The 21,760-nt window shown below is 35.1% G+C and overlaps 1 protein-coding gene across 1 annotated transcript in view; it reads right to left on the bottom strand.

The window, feature by feature from the left end:
* Nucleotides 1-19,987, bottom strand: part of LOC134853486 (alpha-latrocrustotoxin-Lt1a-like) — a 28,098-nt gene extending 8,111 nt beyond the window's left edge. The window contains exons 1-2 of the mRNA XM_063869486.1: nt 19,877-19,987; nt 15,031-15,461 (exon numbers count right to left, since the gene is read on the bottom strand). Coding sequence (XP_063725556.1) covers nt 15,031-15,461; nt 19,877-19,890 — 445 coding nt within the window. The 5' untranslated portion in view covers nt 19,891-19,987. The remainder of the gene's footprint in view (nt 1-15,030; nt 15,462-19,876) is intronic.
* Nucleotides 19,988-21,760: the final 1,773 nt, after the last annotated feature.

Below are 21,760 nucleotides of genomic sequence, written 5' to 3'. Positions count from 1 at the left end.
AAGGCAAGTCAATATAAGATGACCCACGGATTGGTGAAAACTTTGCAAGTTTAACAAAAACTTGAATTACATGTTGCAAAACCCAACCGCTTCCATAAGATGCAAAAGTCTCCAAAACTGCTTGCATTTTTTCGACCATTTCAAAAAACTCATCATCTTCTAATCCTAAGCTCATCACAGGTTTCATATCAGAGTTTGCATAAATGTCAATCCGCTCGTCGTGCTCAGTTTTACTAGAGTCATTTATTACTTTAGGTTTTACCAAACCTAAATTAGCGCTGAACTGAACTTTTCTAGGTCCTTCTGCAACTCGATCGATTATGAGACTTTGAATTTCATCTTTTTTCTCTTGCATAAACTGCAAAAGGTCAATCGGCTGAGTTTCATCCATGGGTTGGTTTCCGCCGATCACATACGTTTCAAGAACACCGAAAAAAGCAGACTCACTTTTTTGAAGATTGGTGCCGTTGATTTCGTCTTCATCGACAGCATGCACATCACCGAGAGCAGCATTAGCAGCGGCACTTGTAGTGGCTAAATCAGCAGAGGCAGCTCTCATAACAGGAAGACCATGGGTTGCTAGTAAATGAGCTGATAAGTTTTTGGGCGAATGAAATCCCAAATGACAATAATCACAAACACCTCCAAGTTGACCATGAGTGTGAAGAATATGTTTTTGTAAATTTGAAAGCATTTGAGCCGTGAATGAACACTCATTGCATCGATAAACAATAAGTCCTTTTTCAACAAAATGTTTGTCACGCTCATGGCGACTTCTATTGCTCTTATTTGCATATTTCAGTGGACAAAAATTGCATTTGAACATTTTTTGAAATAAGTTAAGCTATTGATTTTAAGAAAGAAAAAGAATCAAGTGATCTCAAATTACACTCAGAAACAACAGTAAATGAGAAGCATAACTGTTCGTCTACCAATTGTAGAGAAAACGGTTTGTGTTTTGCGCGCGTAATTTTGAATTTGAATTAAAGTTCCCGCCAAAATTTGAATTAGATTTGAATTTCCCGCCATAACTGGCAAACTCAAATTCGATTGGACGAAACAGATAAATTGTTGTTTGAAACGTTAATAATTATTATAAACGATAGAAATTAATCTAAGCCAACCAAGTTTGGGCTAAATTTTAATCCAAAATGATTTTAGAGCCAAGATAGAAAAGTTTTAATTTTATATTTTATCAATTCAAATTATAAATTGATGAAATTTTCGAAATTGCAAATAAAAGTTGAGCATGTCACAACACATGATAGATCCTAAATATCCCAGTTGTCATGGGGACAGAATATCTTATAAAAACGTCAAAATTAGTATCAAAAACAGTTGAAATGATGAATAAGTAAAGCAAAATCTAAAAAATGACAGTTTTTTAACTTTCCAGGCGCATTGTTATCAATGATGTCAATCACGGAGCGGTCGCACGGTCCATATCACCATGAATTTGTCTCAGTTGTCTTTCGAGTTGAAAAAAAAGTCCGAAAAAATACTTTTCTGTAAAGAGAAATGAGTTCGTTGTTTTAGGGGGGATTAAGGGGATTAGCGTTTTTCTCGAAGACTAATGAAAAAACATCTACTCCCACAATCTCATTAGTCGTGCCCCTCAATGCAATTTCATAATAACACCACTTGCTCATAATAAAAAATTGCGTCTTCTGGTTGAAAATCGCATTTTTTCGGAAAAATGAAAAAACGATGAGTCATCAATTAAAAAGTTTGATTTTTATTATTTTTCTCAAATATTTTGCATGATGATGAATACTTGTATTTTTTTCAATATGACCATTTTTGGAGACAACAGTATCAATGATCAAATGGTAACTCCAATTTGTAGAAAAAGAAAAAAATTGATGCTTTTTTTTCCTTTTTGTAATTAAAAAATCAAATTTTTAACTAAAAAACCTTAAAAAAAATAATTATTTTTATCAAAAAGTTGGTTTTAAACATCTTTTATACTATTTTTCATTATGTTTAATTTGTATGATAACTATTTGAATAAACATATGACAACATAAGTTTTCATCCAAAATTATTTTTTTACAGTTTTTTTTTGACGTTAATTATCTTTTTTCAAAAAACGAATTTGATTTTTTTAATCTTGTTTTCTAAAAATTAGCATATATATATGGATGCTTTTCAGTTTTTTGTCAAGATCACTAATGTAAATAAGAACTTCAATGTTAATATGTTAAATCCTATTTGTGGAAAAAATGAAAATTTTACGGATTTTTTTTTTGTTTTTTATTGAAAAAAAAATAGTCAATTTAATAAAAATAAATGATTTTTGTAACTTCAATTTTTAAAGGCTTTTGAAATAAATTTTTAATCAGAACCCAATCGTGTGATAATTAATGAACAAATACAAGATACAAACTCAAACTCAATTTTAAAGTTAAATTATTATACACAATAAATACAAACAAAAATCAAAAAAACTCAACCTCAGTTTCAAAGTTATATAAGGTCCAAATACTCCTGCGCTTTCTCTAGTGTTGTTAACTTCCTTTTTTTCTTTGGCGCTAGACAGAGAGAAGGGGTTAAGTTTTCCATGTGGTTGCTCACAGTAGCCACAGGGGTACGCTTTGGAGTTGAGCAACCCGGTTCGTCAAGCCATGGTGAAACTACAGGGGAAGGATCAGCTTTCGGGGTAACTACTGATGGTGACTCAATTTGTTCCATTCCCCATAAACGATCAAAAAATTCAATTTCTTCAAAGTATTCTAATTGGTTTTCACACATCGGAGTAACATCACAATCGTATTTATACAAAATTTTTTTTACTGGTTTTGATAAAGTTGAAATATCAACCTGAAGAGCAAGAGGCTCGTCAGGATCCGTATATTTACCAGAATTTGTAAGGTAACTCAAATACTTTATATTCAGTTCTTCGTCTTTCTTTGAATTTTTTAAGGAAAGTTTACTGAATAAATGTAAAAAATTTTTGGGAATCATAACGTGATGAGTACAAGTCCACTCATCAGAATTGAAACTTTTTTCTTCGTTAATTATTGCTACAAAATTACCGTGAACGGTTTCATAAAAAATGGTTCTTTCGTAATTGGAATATCCGGCAATAATATAACAAGGCATTTTTGAAGAAAAGTTGGAAGAAAATGACAAACGTAACGCGGAGAGAAATGAAACTGAAATGAATTGTGAAAACGCCTCAAGAGATTAAAATAGGGATTGGTTCTTCTAAAATTAGAAATTTCAAGACCTCCTATGTAGTTTTTAATCGGTTTAATAAGGGAGGGCGTGTAAAATACTTATGTTACCTTGGGTGGTATTCTATGTTTATCTAAATTGCATTCAAACAAATAGCTTGTATCAAAAATAACGTTTAAACATTGTGACCTTTAACACCCATTAAAATTCTTATCAGTTGTACATGCACAAAATACTTATCCATGTGAACTAAATTGCAATCCAATATCTTTGCGATATAAATTACATGTGTATATAAATTAAAATAGATACAACGCCGCTTTCTTTTGCAGACATATACAATCAATCGGAACCATTCATTTCTTTCTATTCAGTTTTGAATCAAGTTACTTTGAAAATTTACTCGTTACAATGAATAAAACCAAAACAAGCACCACAGCAGATGCAGATAAAGATTTTGGCGATTGCTATTTCGATATTTCGGAAAACAGTAAAAGACTAGTGCGTGCTACATTGAAAACATATGACCAAACTGGAACTTATGTATTCCTGAAAGTTTTCAAAAAAGCAGCTGAAGGCGCTGAATTTGAATGTGTACAAAGACTTTCCTTAAGCAGCGAAGAATTTTCAAAATTACTAAAGTCGGGAAAGTCAATCCGAGCGCAAACAAGTGAAATTTCTGATACTGTTGAAAACAAAGACAAACCACAATCTAACTGTAAACGAGCCAGGAAATCTCAACTTTCCTCAAACACAAAGGATTTCAAGCACGACCCGAATTAATTTTCCTTTACAAAATGGCAGAAGCTATGTTCGAAGTTGTGTTACCTGATTATTTCAAAAAATTTCAACCAAATTTCAAATTTGTTATCACTGAAAAAATTCCTAATTTATCTACTTTTAAAAATTATGTTTTTGGAAGCCACTTCAAATCTGAATATTGCCCTTTTTCAGTCGAGAATGAAAAAAAAATTCATTACCATATATTGATTCAAGTAGATTCAGAGGAACAATTAAACCAATTTTTTCCTTCCCAAAAATGTTTCAGTGTTCCTTGTATTTTCACTTGCTTCAAATACTTAGTTTCTCCTGCTAAAGATGTCAAAGGAAACGGTGAGTTATTTGACAAGCTTAAACTAGCTCTCACTTATTCAGCACAACCTGTTGCAGCCAATCTCGATTTGTTAGATTTCACTGCAATCAAAAAACGTTTACCCAATTTATTGCTTTCTGCAACATCATCTAAGAAACAAACTTCACCAAATCAAAACGTTTGCAAGAAATCTCCGACCGTTGGGGGACAGAAACGAATTGATAATACAGTTACGCCTGCTGCATCGTCGACGTCAAACAAATCCGTAAGAGTTTCGACTTCAGTTTCAAAGAAACATACAGAAAGCAGACATGTTCAAACAGATGAGATGAATACAGAAACTTTGAAAAGATTTGAAAGTTTAATTAATGGACCCCATTCTGCCGCTTTTTGCAAAATAATGGATATTTTGACAAGTGGATATGGAAAACTTGATGTAGATACTGATGTGCTATTTGTGAAATTTATTGTTGAAGAGAAAGTTAAGTTTTAATTGATACATACTTTTCATTATTCCCTTTTTATTATATTGAGTTCAGTAAACATGATTTCAACTTTCGATTTAAAACTCATTCATGAAATTTTTATAGACTTAAAATCACAATATCCAGACAAATCAGTCAGATTTCAGTATTTTTTAGCCACTTGTTTGTATTTGGATGCTGATATTAATTTGGATTTTGTTTTGAAAAACAGACCATATGGTGGTTTAATTGGAATAGACAATTCGTCGCTCGACAAACACTTGAAACATTTCAAGTTTCTTAGAATACATGCTATATTGCATGACGCAGCGGGATATTTGCAAGAAAAAAATCATACCGGTCCTGGGTACACATATGTTTTGCCTTGTCCAATAAAAAACTGTTACCTGGGTCACGTGACAGGTATTGCGTTTTGCTTATTTCTTAAAGCATTCAAACCAAAGTTATTTCGTTTGTTGGAATGTTGAGTGAAAGTCATGTTAACCCAAAGAAAGAAAACTAAAAAATTGTTTTTCAACCATCTCATTATTTTAGATATTGAAGGATTTAAATGTGGCAAGAAACCTTTGATCATAAAGGAACTTTCCGTTTGCTCTGCTAATACAATTGATACAATTCATTTTCTGCCACCAGTTCAATTCAACAATTTATCAAAAGAAGAAAAAAAGCGTACAATTGGGTATCTAAATTTCTACACGGGCTTCGTTGGGACGAAGGTGAATACCCTTACTCATACTTGGATCAAATTTTTGACAGCATTCGTTTGAGGAACCCAAATTCCCATTTTTTTGCTAAAGGTACACAAAAATCTGTTTTATTAGCTGAATACTTGAAATTACCCGTGACAAATTTGGAAGATTTTGGCTGCCCAAAGATTGAACAGTTATTGGGTCAAGAAAAACATATTTGCAAACGACATTCTCATTTACTTCCCTCACATCAATTATTAAAGCATTGTACCCGTAGAAAATCCAAAGTTTTTTTCGATTGGTTACAAAATGAACTGTCCAATGATGCAAACAACCTTATCTCCAAATTTGGTGGTTTACGCTTCAATGACTAATCAGAGTCCTGAAAACAATTTAACACCAAGAATTAAAGTTACTCTTACGCGGACAGGCATATTAGATTGTCGAGGAAAACCTCTCCTGCAAAAACTCGAACAAATTACACTGAACGATATCGAAATCGATAATTTACGGAAGTTTTTTACAGTTCTTGACTACTTTCACCTGTACAATGTCCAGACTCCAGGAATTTCGCCAGTCAATTCCGTTGTTCAATCTCAACCTGGAAGGGCTGCAACCTCAGCTGGGAGAGAGAAGACAAATTCATTTACATGACCATCAGCTTCCAGCTGAACTGAAAGAATTAGTCAAAACTGATAACGTTGAGGAAATACATTTAGTTCAAGCCACTATCAGAGTTGCTGCTCATTTTGTTGTAAAGTTCAAATCTAATTGTAACCATGACAAATTCACAAAATATGAGTTTTTCTTCATTGAACGAGGAGTTGATTTGCCTGTTGAACCGAAATGACGAATCACATATATATATATGCCAAATTTTGTGAATCATAATAAATATATTTATTGATTGTCTTCATTTTCTTTTGATCTTGTGTGATTACTAGTTGCTAACATGTCGTGTTTGAAAATTCAAAATTTCAAAAAAATATTTTTGCCAAAAGAAAACACACAAAATGTGAGTTTAACAGGTGAGAATTTACCAAAAGAGTTATTAGACGAAATCAGTACCGGAAACGTAGAAAAAATTGTTCGGATACTTCTGACAGACAAAAACATAGCAAGATATATAATAAAATACAAACCAAACGGCAATAGATCAGAGAGAAAAAAAGGCGATTGGTATGCAGTTGTAACTATCAACCTTGATAGAAATAAGCAAAAAAAGTCTTCGGGTAAACATGGAAATTGAAGAAACCACCACTGTCGAGAACAATGATTGCGACTTTGTTGACATTGGTGTTGCCGAAAAGTCTTTATCTCACGAAAACAGATCTTGGAAATTTTGTAATTCTGTTTCTCTTCCGTCTGCAGAAGTTGTCTTTTTCACGCAAGTCTGTTTCATTTTCATTTTGCTCTCTTTATCTATTTCAAAATTATCTTTTTACAACCTTAGTTGTGATGAGACTGCCATTTGGCTTTCAATACTATCCAGTACAGTTGGTTACATGTTACCCAATCCCAAGTTATAATAATGAATAAGATCATTTCAACAAAAGATCGTCTGTTTATGTCCGTTTCAGGTCCCTCAGGATCTGGCAAAACTGATTTAATTTTTCAAATGCTTCTCAAAGGTACATTCTATCCATCGTATAACAAGATATTTTATTTTTATCTTCACGATCAACCCAAATACCGTTCCTTTGTTTCTCACAACAAATTTGATATTGAATTTATAAAATTATCCAGCTTTGAAATTGTTAATAACTTACGGGATTGTATGATTGTCTTTGATGATACCTGTGAAGAAATTTTTAATGAAAAAGATTTTGTTAAATTAGCTACAGCAGGCCGACATAAAAATGTTCATGTTATTTATGTCAAGCACAATTTATTTCAGCAAAGTAAGCAATCACGTACAATAGATTTGAATACAACTCACTTAATTTTGTTCAAATCACCTCGAGACATTCAACAAATTGATTATTTAGGCAGACAGTTGAATAATGCAAAATTCCTCCGTCATGCGTATCAGTTGGCAACGAAAGAAGATTTTGGTCATCTGTTGATAGACTTGGATCCCAAAACTTCAGAATGTCTTCGTTATTCGTCAAACATAGTTCCACCATCACCAACCATTTTCTATTTACCATCCTCGAAAGCAGTTATCACATCTCTTGAAAATGAAAGAGAAAGAATTATGTATATTGAAGCAAATGCTCAATAGTCGCCATTGTAGATCAATTTTGACAGAAGCTGATTCAAATTTTATTAGATTTCTTTGCGATTGTTTTGTAAATGTTTTTCTGGGACATGTTCCAGCTAACAAGAGTTTCATCGAGAGTAAGAAAATACCATTTGGAAAAATTGTTGACCCTAAGTTTAGTATCCGAGAAAAACGAAAAGTTTTGGCAAACAATATTTCACTGGTTAAATCAATCGGAGAATCGTGTTACATTTACTTGAAAAACTAGAATCTCAGGCATGTATGCTGAAGAATTCATCCTCATTCCTCGAAAAACATATGCTCCAGATGAAAAAACTGCACCACAATCTCAAATCCTTCATAATCCATTAATTAACGACAAATCATCTCAACTCAATTACATACAACGATTTCGAGAACGAAATATCAGCCGTGACTCTCCACCACCATTAAACCCAACATCTCCTATTCCTTTAACCCCTAATAATGTAGTACCAAATCTGCACCGAAAAAGAAATTTATCTGCACTTACTAATTTCAGTGATGACGGTGATGATGAAGCAGAAAAAAATTTTGAATCAAACAATTCACTGCAGCAGACAAGTTCAAAGAGAACAGAAAAAAACGATGAAAAAAGTAATGGAAAAACCGCTGAAGTGTTTCGAAAGGTTATGGAATCCATTCAAGAGCTATTGGAAGCTAATAAATTGGAAAGGGCAAACATCGTGCTAAAGCAGTTGTTCAAAGTTGAATCCTTGACTTTAGACGTTGACGGATATGTTTTAATTCAAGGAAAACCAACACTCGTTAAAATTGAATCTTTTTTGTACGATACACAGCAAAACACAAAAAAACTTGAGGGTGTTTTTTATCCACAAATTTTGAAAGAACTGAATCTTGATCCTAGCTTAGTGTCCAACACTTATGCCAAACAGATTCTCCGCTCGCTTAAGAGCGAAGCAGCTAAGCCCTTCTCAACTTCTTCCTCCTTCGTCTCCGACGACAACCCGACAACTGAGTACTCGAAGAGATCAAAACCCTCCTCTTCGAAGACTCGATCGACAACTCTCAAACCCAGAACCAAGCAATCAGACAAAAGAAAAACCCAGAAAAAAGAATTTTTCCCCAACACCAACGACGACGATGACGACGATGATAAAAACTATGAAAGCAGTAAAGAATCGTTTGCGACGACGTCAACAAAAGAATGGAAATCCTACTATCAGTGAAGAAAAGAAACTCAAATTACTCTACACGAAAGGTCCAGCTGCATTTGGTAGCGTTAAAAATTTAACAAATGCTAGTCAACTCTCACCAAAAAAAGTTGAAAAATTTCTGAGATCTCAATCATCACATACAAAGTATGGATTGTTTCGTAAAACATATCCTCGGCTAAAAGTGATTGTTAACGATATCAACGAAATTTGGTCTCTTGACTTGGCTTATGTTGATAAATTGGCTAAATATAACCGAGGGGTACGATATTTGTTAGTTGCTGTCGATTGCCTCTCTCGCTACTTACGAGTGGAACCCCTGAAGACCAAATATGCTAAGGAAACAACCGAAGCTTTCAAAAAAATGATCAAAACAAAACAACCAAAAAAAGTTTGGGTTGACAAAGGCACCGAGTTTAAAGGAGAGTTCGAAAAGTTATGTACTAAACGAGAAATCATCAAATACAATACTCACAGTGAAAAAAAATCAGCGTTTGCCGAAAGAAACATTCGATCGCTGAAAAGTATTATGTACAAATACTTGGAGTTTGAATGGACTTACAGTTATATTGAAAAATTACCAAGTTTTGTTCAAACGATTAACTCACGCGTTAATAGAGTAACAAAATTGGCTCCAAACAAGGTCACAAGAAAACATGTACCTGCTTTAGTTTCATTAATTGCAAACAGTTCATCGAAGTTGGTACAGAAACCAAAATTTTATGTTGGTGACTATGTTCGAATAGCGAAGACTGACTTGCCTTTTAGAAAAGGTTACAAGCAGATTTTTACAGACGAAGTTTTTGAAATAGTTGCCATTCCTACTGTAAACCCTCCAACATACAGTCTCATTGATGCGGAAAAGGAAGAAATCAGCGGAAAATTTTATGAAAAAGAACTTAGTTTAATTGGAAACAAAGCTGATTATAACGTAAATGGGCAGTGATGAGTTTACTGTACATTTGATTTCAACAGCATCAATGGATTATTTCCCAGGCAACACTTTGGCCAGTTTTAGAAATTTTTGTAAAGAAGAAATAGCTTTAGACGGAGATTGGAGAGTTGCTCTCTCAGAAATAATTTTCCCCACAAAATTAAACAATGTTACTGATGAGGAATTTACGTACTTCAGAGCATCCGAAGTAGTAGCCAGTAAATCCAACGCTGGCAATCGGAATACAATTTCCAGACCCTACTATGGCGAAAAAGTTTTTATCAAATCAGGAGAGTACACTTTTATAGAACAATTGATTAATGAGATAAAAACAAAACTCAAAGACAAAATTCATTTTGATGCGAGTCCTCAAGAAATCACGAATAGCATGAGCATTTGGATGAACGCAAATGAAGGAATCTCATTCCCAAGTCCCCAAATACCCAGTCTGTTAGGCTACAATGCAAAGCTTGATGAGAACGGTGAATATCACATTGGTTACAAAATGATACCCTCCTTCGATGCATCTTATGAGGGAAACGAACTGTACGAATCTCATTTCCCATATGACTTATCAAGTGGGACAAGTCTAATTTTTGTCTATATTGACATTATTCAATACCAAACTGTTGGTGATGCAAAGGCCCCATTGTTACGCGTCATTGATTCAAATAGACGCATCAAAAACGGTAGTGCCTGCAGCATTGAACCTAATCATCGAAAAAACTTCACTAATTTAGACTACAAAAAATTATTCACTTCATCTGTACAATCAATATCGGTACAGTTGCGCACAGAAACTGGAAGACTAGTGCCCTTTGCAGGAACTGGTAAAGTTGTGTTGACTCTAAAATTCAAGCGTTTTGATTGAAAACCAATGGAACAATATTATGCAAAGCAAGCTTCACTTCCTCATTTCTCTGGACACTACCGACAACGCGGCAGTGGATTTGGCGCTTTGGCTGCTGGTATTGGTCGTGTTGCTATACCGTTTGCACGACGGGTTATTCTACCGGCAGCGAAAAAACTGGGCAGAGAACTTTTGATGAGTGCAGCGCCAGAACTAATTGATGTCGCTATGAAAAAGAAGTCTCCTAAACAAGCATTGAAAAACACTGTCACAAAAACTGCAAGAAAACAACTCGGTGGTGGTAGACGACGTCGTCGAAAGACACCAATGAATGGATTACGAAGAAGAAGGTCAGTAGGGGCTCGAAAAAGAAAAACAACCATTCGAAGAAAAACCAGACCAGTGAGAAGTCGAGCAGATTTTTTCTCAAACATAAAAAATGATCGCTAATTTGTTACCCAATGAAGCTACCCATAGCTCTCTAGATTTGTTTGAAAAACAACCTCTTTTGATTACTTTTGAAAACGCTTTTGATCAAAAAATTGGACCTGTTTATTCACCTAATGGACCAATGCTTGAATTTGAAATCACCGGTGACCGTAATAATTTTGTTGACCTGCAAAAAATTTATTTGGAAATACGATGCAAAGTAACGCAATCAAGTGGAGCTGATCTGCGATACGACAACACTGATCCTACTGTGTCTGATTCACCGTTCCTCGTAAACAACTCCCTGTATTCCCTTTTCTCTGACTGTACCCTCTCTGCTAATGGACTCAAAATCTCAAATGCCAATAGTAATTTTGCGCATAAAAGCTTTATTGGAACAGAAGTTTCTAACAGCAAAGGAGCCAAGGACTCATGGCTTAAGTGTCAGGGATATCGTTTTGAAAACAATCCCGCTGCAATAGATGCAGCTGATTTCACATCTCAACGAGAACTGGTCCGTGAATCGAGGGAAATTTGGTTCTATGGACCCGCTGGAGTTGATTTTTTCACATGTGACAAGCATTTGTTGAGCGGTGTTACCCTCAGACTTTCCTACAGACGTTCTCATGAAGATTTTCTCATTATATCGGAAGATGCTGCCAAGCATTACAAGCTGCAAATACTCGAAGCGAACCTATATGTTAGAAAAATGACTGTGACCGACCATGTGCTCTCTGCCATTGAATCAACTTTGCTCAAAACTCCTGCGAACTACCCATATCAAGAAGAAATTACAAAAACATTTCTTGCAACAGCTGGTCAGCGCAGCTGGCAACAGGAAGATATTTTTGCTCGTGAACCGGTGAGACAAATTATCATAGCATTGAACACAAATAATGCATTTCTAGGAACAAACCGAACGAATCCTTTTCATTATCAAAAATTTGGACTGGAGCAAGTTACTTTGAGACGAAATGGTTTACCAATAGCAAGTACACCAATCAGTACACAAGATCATAAGCGTCTCTTCTTCAACACACTATCAGCGCTGGGTTTGTTGCACTGCGGGCTGGGAATCACTCTGGATAACTACCAACAGCACTTTATTATGTGTTTTGATCTCACTAGCACACAGCAGGCAGCTCATGACTTCTTGCATCCAGAACTTACTAACTGCTCAGTTTCACTCGATCTTCAATTCTCAAACGCTTTGACAGCAAACCTGGAAATTTTTGTTTGGGGTATACGCTCATCCAATGTATTTATTACCTCCGACCGCAAAGTTACAAAGAACGTCCTTCCCATTTCGACAGTCTGAAAATGGATGAAATCCAGTTGCAGGACCTCATTCAGAATTGTAATCATCTGAAATATAAGTTTTTTGGAGTATTTGCAGCCGACAATTTTCCACCTCACATCCCAAACAACATCTTTATGATTGTGAACACTTCAAAATCAGATTCTCCGGGGACACATTGGATTGTGATATGCAACAGAAGAAATGTTTTATACTTCGCTGATCCTCTCGGTCTTCCTCTCTGGCAGTACACCAATCTGTATAAACGATTGAACGAGAATTTTCATCAAGTGACTGAATTGATGACAAACTTTCCCATGCAAGACTCAAACTCTACCATGTGCGGTTCTTTTTGTATTTATATTGCACATTTGATTTTTGATAAAAACTTTAATGGTGATGCTTCTGATTTTGTTTATATAACTGATCATGTTTTGAAACGTTTCCTAACTCACATGCGTACCCATTAACTAACCATTTAATATGGTTGATTTATACATTTTACAATTCAATTTTGAACAATACATTCTTTTAGTAATTGAAATTTTACCCAATTGTTAACTGAATAGCAGTAATTCGAGAAGTTAAGCTTTTTATCAAAGTGAGAAAAAAAGTACAAAATCGATCTATGGGGGGATATCACCATACCAGCTACTGTTGCCTCCTTTCAGTACAATTTCCGGACGGGTTTCGAAACGCCGCCTTTCGGCTGAGAGTCGAGCGCCATGCGTTTTCCTCTACTCGGACCCCAAGAAATTTTGTTCCACTTCAATTTTATAGTAACAAGTTAGGTACACGTCTTAGAAATGGTTGCAGCAAAATTAATGGGCACTTTTGGCTTTCATCAGTGTTCTCGTTTTTCAAGATCTTTAGCCACTTCAACCTTTTAGCTCTTTCAACCTTTCTATCAAATCAAAGTTTTTGTCATAGATTTCAGACGTTTATTTTTCAGTCTCTTGTAGACACGGAAAATGGAAATGTCAAAATTTTCAAGCCAATTTCATCATTTTAGAGTTTTCAGTGTTCCATAATTTTTCTTTGTTTTTACCTTCAATTGGCTGAACGAAATTTTTCATTCTTATTTTGGTCAAATTGATTATTAATTTTTGCCTAAATAGAGGTGGCGGCCGCCGCACTTGACGAATTTTGCTTTCTTCGAGATTCAGTAATAAAACATGCATTTTTGAAGGAAATCGTTCACCGCAGCCAACAGTTAAGCTACGCTGCCAAAATCTTGTGCTTTTCTATATACCATATAGTTTGGTCGCATATAATAGGTATATAACGTCATTTTACATGTAAACAAACCAATACCCCCAAACTTTAGAAGGGAAAACATGCACCGACCAAAACCTAATTCCATTCCCGTTTCCACAACGTTCAGTGGGAATACTCAATAATATACCGAAGTTTTACATGAGGACTATTAGGTATAAAATTATTTATGGTGACAATTAGGATTATTACATAGTGACCATTAGGTATAAAATTATACATGGTGACAATTAGGATTATTACATGGTGACCATTGCTGATCATTTAATACATGGTGACCATTATGATTTATACCTAATGGTCATCCATGTATGACAACCCCCCCCCGATCCTAACGCACTATATGCATACTACTACGATTGAAACTTTTCAAGTTCCAAATCCAGTTGACAATTTTGTCTCCATGTACTGCAAATTTGCTAAAAAGAAATTGTTTTCATAGATAGCCCATGCCCAGTTATGCATGTTCTCGTGGTGGTCCTGAATATGATCCGCAAATATGCTGCTGGTCTAACTATTTGCGCAAATAGTGCACAATAAAGCAGAGAGGCCAATCAGTGCTTCGCTCCATTTGCGATACCACATTAACAAAGCATTGTCAGCTAAAATGCAGACATTGAGATGGATCTATTACGTCGGTAGAAAAATTCACAAAAAAAACAAATATTTTCAAATTTGACACGAAATAGGTTCAATTTGAAGCAACCAAAAATGAGGGAAAACGCAATCGTCAGCATTGAAATAGCGTCCAGAAAAACTCAAAGGCAACCAAATTGAAAATCGGTGGGTAAACGTCAGTTGAGACAAAAACAAAAAACAATTGTTCACATGAAAGCCCGATGAGCAATAAAATTTTGGAATTGGAAACATACAACCACCCCCCCCCCCCCTCTTTTGGAAAGCACACAAAAAAAACTTATTTTCCTATCAAACAACGCAATCAAACATTAAAGAGGCCGAAATAGTTAAAGCCGAACAGACGCGGATCTAGGAATTTCTCGAGGTGGGGGGGGGGGGCGCATTTTCAAAAAAAAATTCAAAATTTCGTCTAAATTTTTTTAGATCGACCAAATTGATTTTCTGAGCTCTCCCAAACCATTTTAAAGACGTAATGTGACAAAATTTTCTGCGCCACAGGCAAATTTTTGAAAAAGGCCAAAAAGGCTTTTTTTCGGCGCCCGCTCCCCCCTCAAAATTAGTATATATTGGATTGGCGCCAAAGGCGCTTTTAGGAAAATTTTAAGGTCAGTCAGCCAAAATGGATATCTCAAAATAGTATATATATTCAACGATATATTGAGCTCAGGTTGATCCGCTTAAACTTCGAATAACAGTTGGGAAAAAAACTTGCCTACAAATTAGATATTTATTCGTGAATCATTACCAGAAGTATCTGTGCATTCCAGCGCATCTGGGTGTTTTTCCAGTTCCAATTTCAGGTTGCCTGTGTTGCCACTAATTGCATAATCGAACACGTCACAAACTGTTCTCTCTCCAATGCGATACAGCGCTTCGTTTGTTATCATATGCCAAGAGTATGCAACTAACATGCGTTTTTGGCGGTTCGGAGTTGAAACCAGTTCACGAAATGCGGTTTTGCATTCACCGATACTCGCTCCTTTTCTCACATTAAGGTTATCGTATGGGTTGATTAACTTAGGAATGCAAACCCAGGAACCACCTTTCGCTTGGTACCAGTATCTGTTCACATCTTCAAACTCTTCGTGAGGCGCGTAATCATCATATCGATATGGTTTCAATTGCTGAGTCAAATACGCCATCATTAACTGAATATTATGTTTACAAAACACTGATCTGAAGAAAAAAACAAATCGATGTAATACTCGTATTGTAATAGACGAAATATTAAATACAGGTACATGCAGTCCTAAAACACACACCCCGACCAGCTTCAACTAAAGAATTTATTCCGAACACATGCTTGAAAATCAGAGAAACGCTTCATCGTAACATCCAATGGAGCTAGCTGATAATGAGTGACGAGGCAGCGGTTCCAATTCACCAGCAAAAAAAAACATTTGATCTAAGATTACAACGAAAAGATCTTATACAGTGTGTGCCAACCTACCACCCTTTAAAAAATTCCATCTAATGATTTTTATGAGACGAAAACATGACTGGTTTAGGCCATTTATTTGTCTAATTCGATAAAAAACACCATGGCCAAAAGTCAGTTATAAAAGTTTCAACACAGAAGCGGAGCGGAGCTTCCCACCTTTTGCTACACAAAATTATATGCCAGTTTGACTAAAAACAGCGACATATTTCTTATTTCTCATTTAAGTTCAAAATATAAAAGAAAGATCTCGACATTTTCTTACACTTATGATTCATGAAAGCCCACATGACAAGAACAAACTAGGTGGATGAAACATGCGAATGGAGATTTTTTACGCCGTAACACTGGCATTCATATATTTTTCAAATGATTGCAACCAGAAGGAATCTTAATTTTAAACAAATGAAGATAAGACGCAGGGTGGGAGTTTTAAACGTTTTTTATCCAATTATACATTAAAACATGTTTTTTTAGGAAAAAAAAACACGTTTTTTATGTTTTTTTTTCGCGGCCACAATTTTTTTTGTTGATTGGCTTAAGAAAAAAATCTTTCGCGAACACTGAATTCAACAGTTGAATTGTTTGTACAAGAAAGTCATTTTCCCCGCTTTTTCGACGTCAAGTTGATTTCTCAAAGATCCGTAAGTCATCCCAAGGGTTGAAAACTGACGCTTTAGTCCACCACTCGACCCTATGGCGGAAACAAGGGCTTTAGCCAGGTTGACTAACTCTTCGTCAAACCCGAGATGAATACCGCTTGACCACCACGCTGTGGGCGAAACCGTTTGGTAACTTTCTGCGAACAGGTACCTACAGTAAGGTTGTTCGTAACCAAGATACTTTGTAACTTGTGGAAGACATGCCTCATTAACTGAGCCGATGTAACTCATTCCGGCTGCAACTTCAACCGGAAAATGGCGGCGGCAGTAGAAATATGTGAACTCATCATTTATCTACCAATCAGCGAGCAGGTCAAAACAACAGGCGATAAAAGTGAGGTGTGAAACTTCGAGCACTATTGCGTCATAACTTCAGCACTATTGCGTCATTAGCCGAAAAACGACTTTAATTGTCGATTTCAATCAAATTGTTTTAAACGTGTTTTTTCCCGCTGTTTTAAACAGTTTTTTAACCCTGTGTTTTAAACTGTTTAAAACAAAGTCCCCCACCCTGATAAGACGCCAATCATTACATACGAAGGGATTGCGCAGACAAAATAAAAATTTTCGAAAAATTTCCTATAAGAAATATATTCAGAAAACTAAATATCAAGAATCAAATATCAGCAAAAATCCTTGGCTTGCACTTACCTTTACAGGAATAGTATGAAAGACTTTTGAATGACAGCGAAAAACCCTCAAAACATAGTGTGACAGTAAAAAGCGCTCTATCACGCGATAAAAAAATTTACCTTTCCAAAAAAAACAGGGACGGAATGGATTCGACTTGCAACCTTTGCCGTCCCAAGCAAGAACGTTACCTCCACGCTAAACGGGCTAAATTGACACCACGAACTTGATAAACTAATAAAGTAACCAACAGTACATGAGCACATAGTTTCGTGCGCTAGTTGTTAACCTGAAAAAAAGGTAGTTGTTAACCTGCAAGCCTATAGAAGTTGAGGATACGAAAAACATTTCTAGAAGTTGAGGATACGACTCATGTTTTTCAGAACAATTTTTAAACTTTCGAACAAGAAAGATATGACCGTAGAGCTCTTTAAAACTCGGGACATTTTATACTGAAACCAATTAGGAGCTTCGCGCCGCCCAAAATACAGCACAAAAAGAGCAATACAAGCTCGAAGACATCAAATGAAAAGAAAGACAATCAAATGAACATGATAGAGGCGAAGATGAGCTTCGCACCACTTGCGATACAAAACAAGAAAGCCACTAGGTCGAAAAAAAAAATCAAAAATTACAAAAAAACTAGATCTATTGATAAAACTAGTTTTGAAACAAAAACGAGTCAAGACAATATAATATGAAAGTATAATCGAAAGAAAATTTATCAAGCGGTAACAAAGCCGGAAATACCTTAGCAGAAACCCTTTAGGCCGTAAAATTTTTTAAAAATATCAAATCAACAATCTCAAGCAAACAAACGCACACTTACACAAAGTTAATTCACCCGTCAAATGAAACACTATGCGGCCACGATGCCGATATTGATTTGGCCGAAACCTATTAAGCCGAAAAAAGGAAAATGAAAAAAAAAAACATTGCCGAAAAAAAATTAGACTAATAGAAAGTCAGTTAGTCCCCTCACCCTCAAAACACATACACAGCTAGTGAAATGAAGCAATATAAGGCGACTGAGCCGATGTAACATATACCGAAAACTATCAAGCCGAAATAAAGGAAAAAAATCACAAAATTTAATTTTTAACGAGTAATAAGAAATTATCAAGTCCCCCTACCCCTCAAAACACAGACACGCACAAACAAACTATTTTCGCCCATCTAAAGGCGCAATATGCAGCCATTAAACCGATATAATATAGGCCAAAACTTATCAAGCCCAAAAAGAAAACATAAAAAGCTGAAAAAAATTGTTGTCATGAGAAGCTTGAGCTATAATATCTATTCAAATTTTGAGCGATCTGGAGGTGAGCAAAAATATTGTTTCCCTTGTAACTACGCCACTGTAACTGAAAACTAAGCCGATATAAAATTGTACGAAGCCTATTAAGCCAAAAAAGGACAAAATAAAAAAAAATAACACAGGCGAAGCTGAGCTTCGCACCACTTGCAATACAACACAAGGAAATCGAAAAAAAATGCCGAAAAAAACTATATCTATAATAAGGAAGAATTCTAGTTTTGAAACAAAACCATGCCAAGGCAATAGAATGTGAAACTAGCATCGCAAGATATTTTACCAAGCGGTAACAAATACTTTGGCAGAAACCTTTTGAGCCGAAAAAACTCAAGATATAAGACTTGTGAAAAAACCTCTTGCACTCGAAACACTAAAAAACATTATTTAATAGTCAAACGAAACAATATGAGAAATCTAATAAAAAGCTATGTAATTTATTCAAGGAAACTTAAGGAAACTCTTATTGAAAAAAAAACGGTGAGCATTAAGCAGTTAAGTTCAGCCAAAAACTAACTGTTCAGGAATAACTTCACATTCGAAATGTAGTAAACAGCAACACTTTACACAGAGGCGAAGCTGCACTTCGCAAACACTCGCAAGAAAACGACAAAAAAGCAGTTCTATAAAGTGCAATAAAACAAAGTACCAACAAGCCTCGAATACAAAAAAATCGGCTTCATCTCGAATTCGATCTGCGACCTAGAGATTATGAGTTTCACGCACTAGCCACGGACGCTTAAAAAACCACAAACACTAGCCACAAGTAAAGCAGAGAACAGATGTTTAGAAATTTCCAATTCTACAGATCGTGATTATAGCAAAGGTACCACTAAATACGTGAATTTTTTTAATGAACTTTTATTTACAAGTTAGGCTGGCGAAAAAAAAGGTTCATCCTCGCAAGCTCGCTCGTAGAGTAATTAACAACATTGATTAATTTGTAATAATTAAAAGACAGTTGAACAAAAATAATAGTACGCTATTGTACTGTATGCATATGACAGCACAAGCTGAAAAATAACAAACATGTTATGGAAGGAAAAAAAAGTCTAGTATCCGGTTACAACACGCTGGCTATCCCAAGTGTGATAAGCCTTGCTGTGAAATTTTTCAACTGCATTGTTAAACAAGAAATTGACCAAAAATAAATAAACCCCGATTTGATACCGCTTACTTATCGCTAGCGTAACAATTGACAATTTCTTGACATAGATTGACCGCTCTACTTCGCAAATAAGAGCGAAAAACATCAAACGAAAGCTTCAAAATTGCAATGAAAACGGAAAACATAACCGCTTTGATACAGCGGGTAAAATTTAAGCTAGTAAATCGCCAAAATGAATTTGATCAGTACTCATATAATGAAACTGAACATCGAATTTGAACAAAAGTCGGGTTGGAAAACGTTACCTCGTGGTCTAAAACAAGCGTTTGCTTGAGTAAAATAAACTAACCCATTTCGCAAAAAATGCATCATTAGATATTTTTTCATAGTGCTGGGAAATCTAATAATTACAATAATTTTGAAATTAAAAGCATTACTCACATTTTTCGCGCCATTTGTACATTTGTTATTGGAGTTTACAAGTCTGATTCTAAATATATCGATCAAAACAAACAAAAATGTGGGCATTAATTTTAATGTTCTCAAATTAGGTTACATTGAGACAATTGATGAAAAAATTGCTTATATTGCTACCAAATTAATATGGTGCCTTATAGTTGGGGGAATTCAGACCCGAACTTTTAAACAAAAAAGCAGCACGACAATGTTAAACAGAGTTATCTCCTAAATTTTAATCTAAACAAACATTTTGGTATACAGAAGAGCGCAGCTTCGCGCCACTTGCGCAAAAACACGAATGTAATATGGCAAGCTAGCCGGAAAAAACTGCCGAAAATCACTAGATCGTAAAAGAGAAGTGAACATGACATCTAACAAAACTACATTAAACGAAATGATTGCCTCGGTTGAAAAAAATTATAGATAGTATAAAAGAGAAGTGAAAATCACATCTAACAAAACTACATTAAACGAAACGATTGCCTCGGTTGAAAAAAATTAAACTAAAAAAAATAACATCCTTTCTGAACAACATACTTAAAATCGGCAACGCAGAAATTTTGCAGTTCGCAAAAAAAGTGTATTAACTCCATCACGGGTTGTAAAACATTCGGCGTAAAGATTTTTTAATTAATACTTAGCTAACACAAAAATGAAAAAACATTTCGCAAAAACAAACAAAAAACGGCAAACGCAAGCTCTTAGAAACAAAATTGTAAGTAGAGAAGCCGAGAAAAATTTTCAAAAAAAAAAGACTGCCAATAAGCTGAAAAACAACTAAAACTTTCGAAATCATTTAAGCAGAACTTTTGACAACGCAAACATAGCAGCACAAAGAAAAATGAGAAGAAAACCGCTAAATCGAAAAAAGCTTTGTATCAAGCCGGAAAACGCTAGATCAGCCAAAATTTTATATCTTTAAATCAATTTGTCTGGAATAAACTTTTCTTAAAAAATCTTAACATGCCAAATAAGACAACTGAACGTTAAACTTGAATCGAAACAAACTTACGAAGCGGCAACAAGCCGACAATGCAAATAGCGAGCATAATAACTGCAGGTATAAAAATTGCGTGCCTATTAATCGACGAAGAAATTTACAGTTCAAAACAAAAACAATCAAAAATTTACCAAGTTTCAAAAAAATGCGTCAAATTTCTGCAAAAAAATGTTACTCATTTTTTTCACCAATGGCATTCACTTAGTTAGAAGAGAGGTGAATCCAGAATATAGTCAACAGACAGTTGAATAAGAGCCAATAACCGCAAGTACACAAAAACACTGACTTTATTGAAAACATCAAATTTCGAATTTCCAGAAAAATGGCCTCAAAGCTCTTGGAAATTCTAGAGCAAATAATGACAAAATTGATCAAATAACCCAAATTGAGAAAACTGGATCAATAGGTAAAGATTTTATTTCACTGGTGAATCTGAAAATGAAATTCCCACTTTCGAAATTAGAGGTCGATCATGTTTTTTGTGACCTTTACAATTTTGCCGTTCGATAGTTGAATTCGCCTTTCTTTGAACAATAAAATGAATTCAACTTAAAACATCAAAACATCACAGCGAAAAAGTAAAACACCGGGCCGAACAAATTTTTCTGAAAAAAAAAAACGAAAACATCATCAAGACCTTTATAAGAGTCTGAACTACGTTCATCGACTCTTAAAAAAGAGTCCTTGATACGGGAAATAAGCCGACAAAAAAAACGACGGACAATAGTCCAAAAAAAAACAGAACAATTATAGTTTGAAAAAACCAGAAGCGTTACGTCTACGCTTGAAGCTCTAGATGCTAGATTGAATTTATTTCAAGGTAAGTAGAAACACGTTTAACAATTTGTTGACACGTTTGACAATTT

This window comes from Symsagittifera roscoffensis, chromosome 8 (assembly GCF_963678635.1).
Source record: "Symsagittifera roscoffensis chromosome 8, txSymRosc1.1, whole genome shotgun sequence".
Taxonomy (NCBI): Eukaryota; Metazoa; Xenacoelomorpha; order Acoela; family Convolutidae; genus Symsagittifera; species Symsagittifera roscoffensis.
The sequence above is the reverse complement of the archived record's forward strand: the minus strand, read 5'-3'. Positions and strand labels throughout refer to the sequence as shown.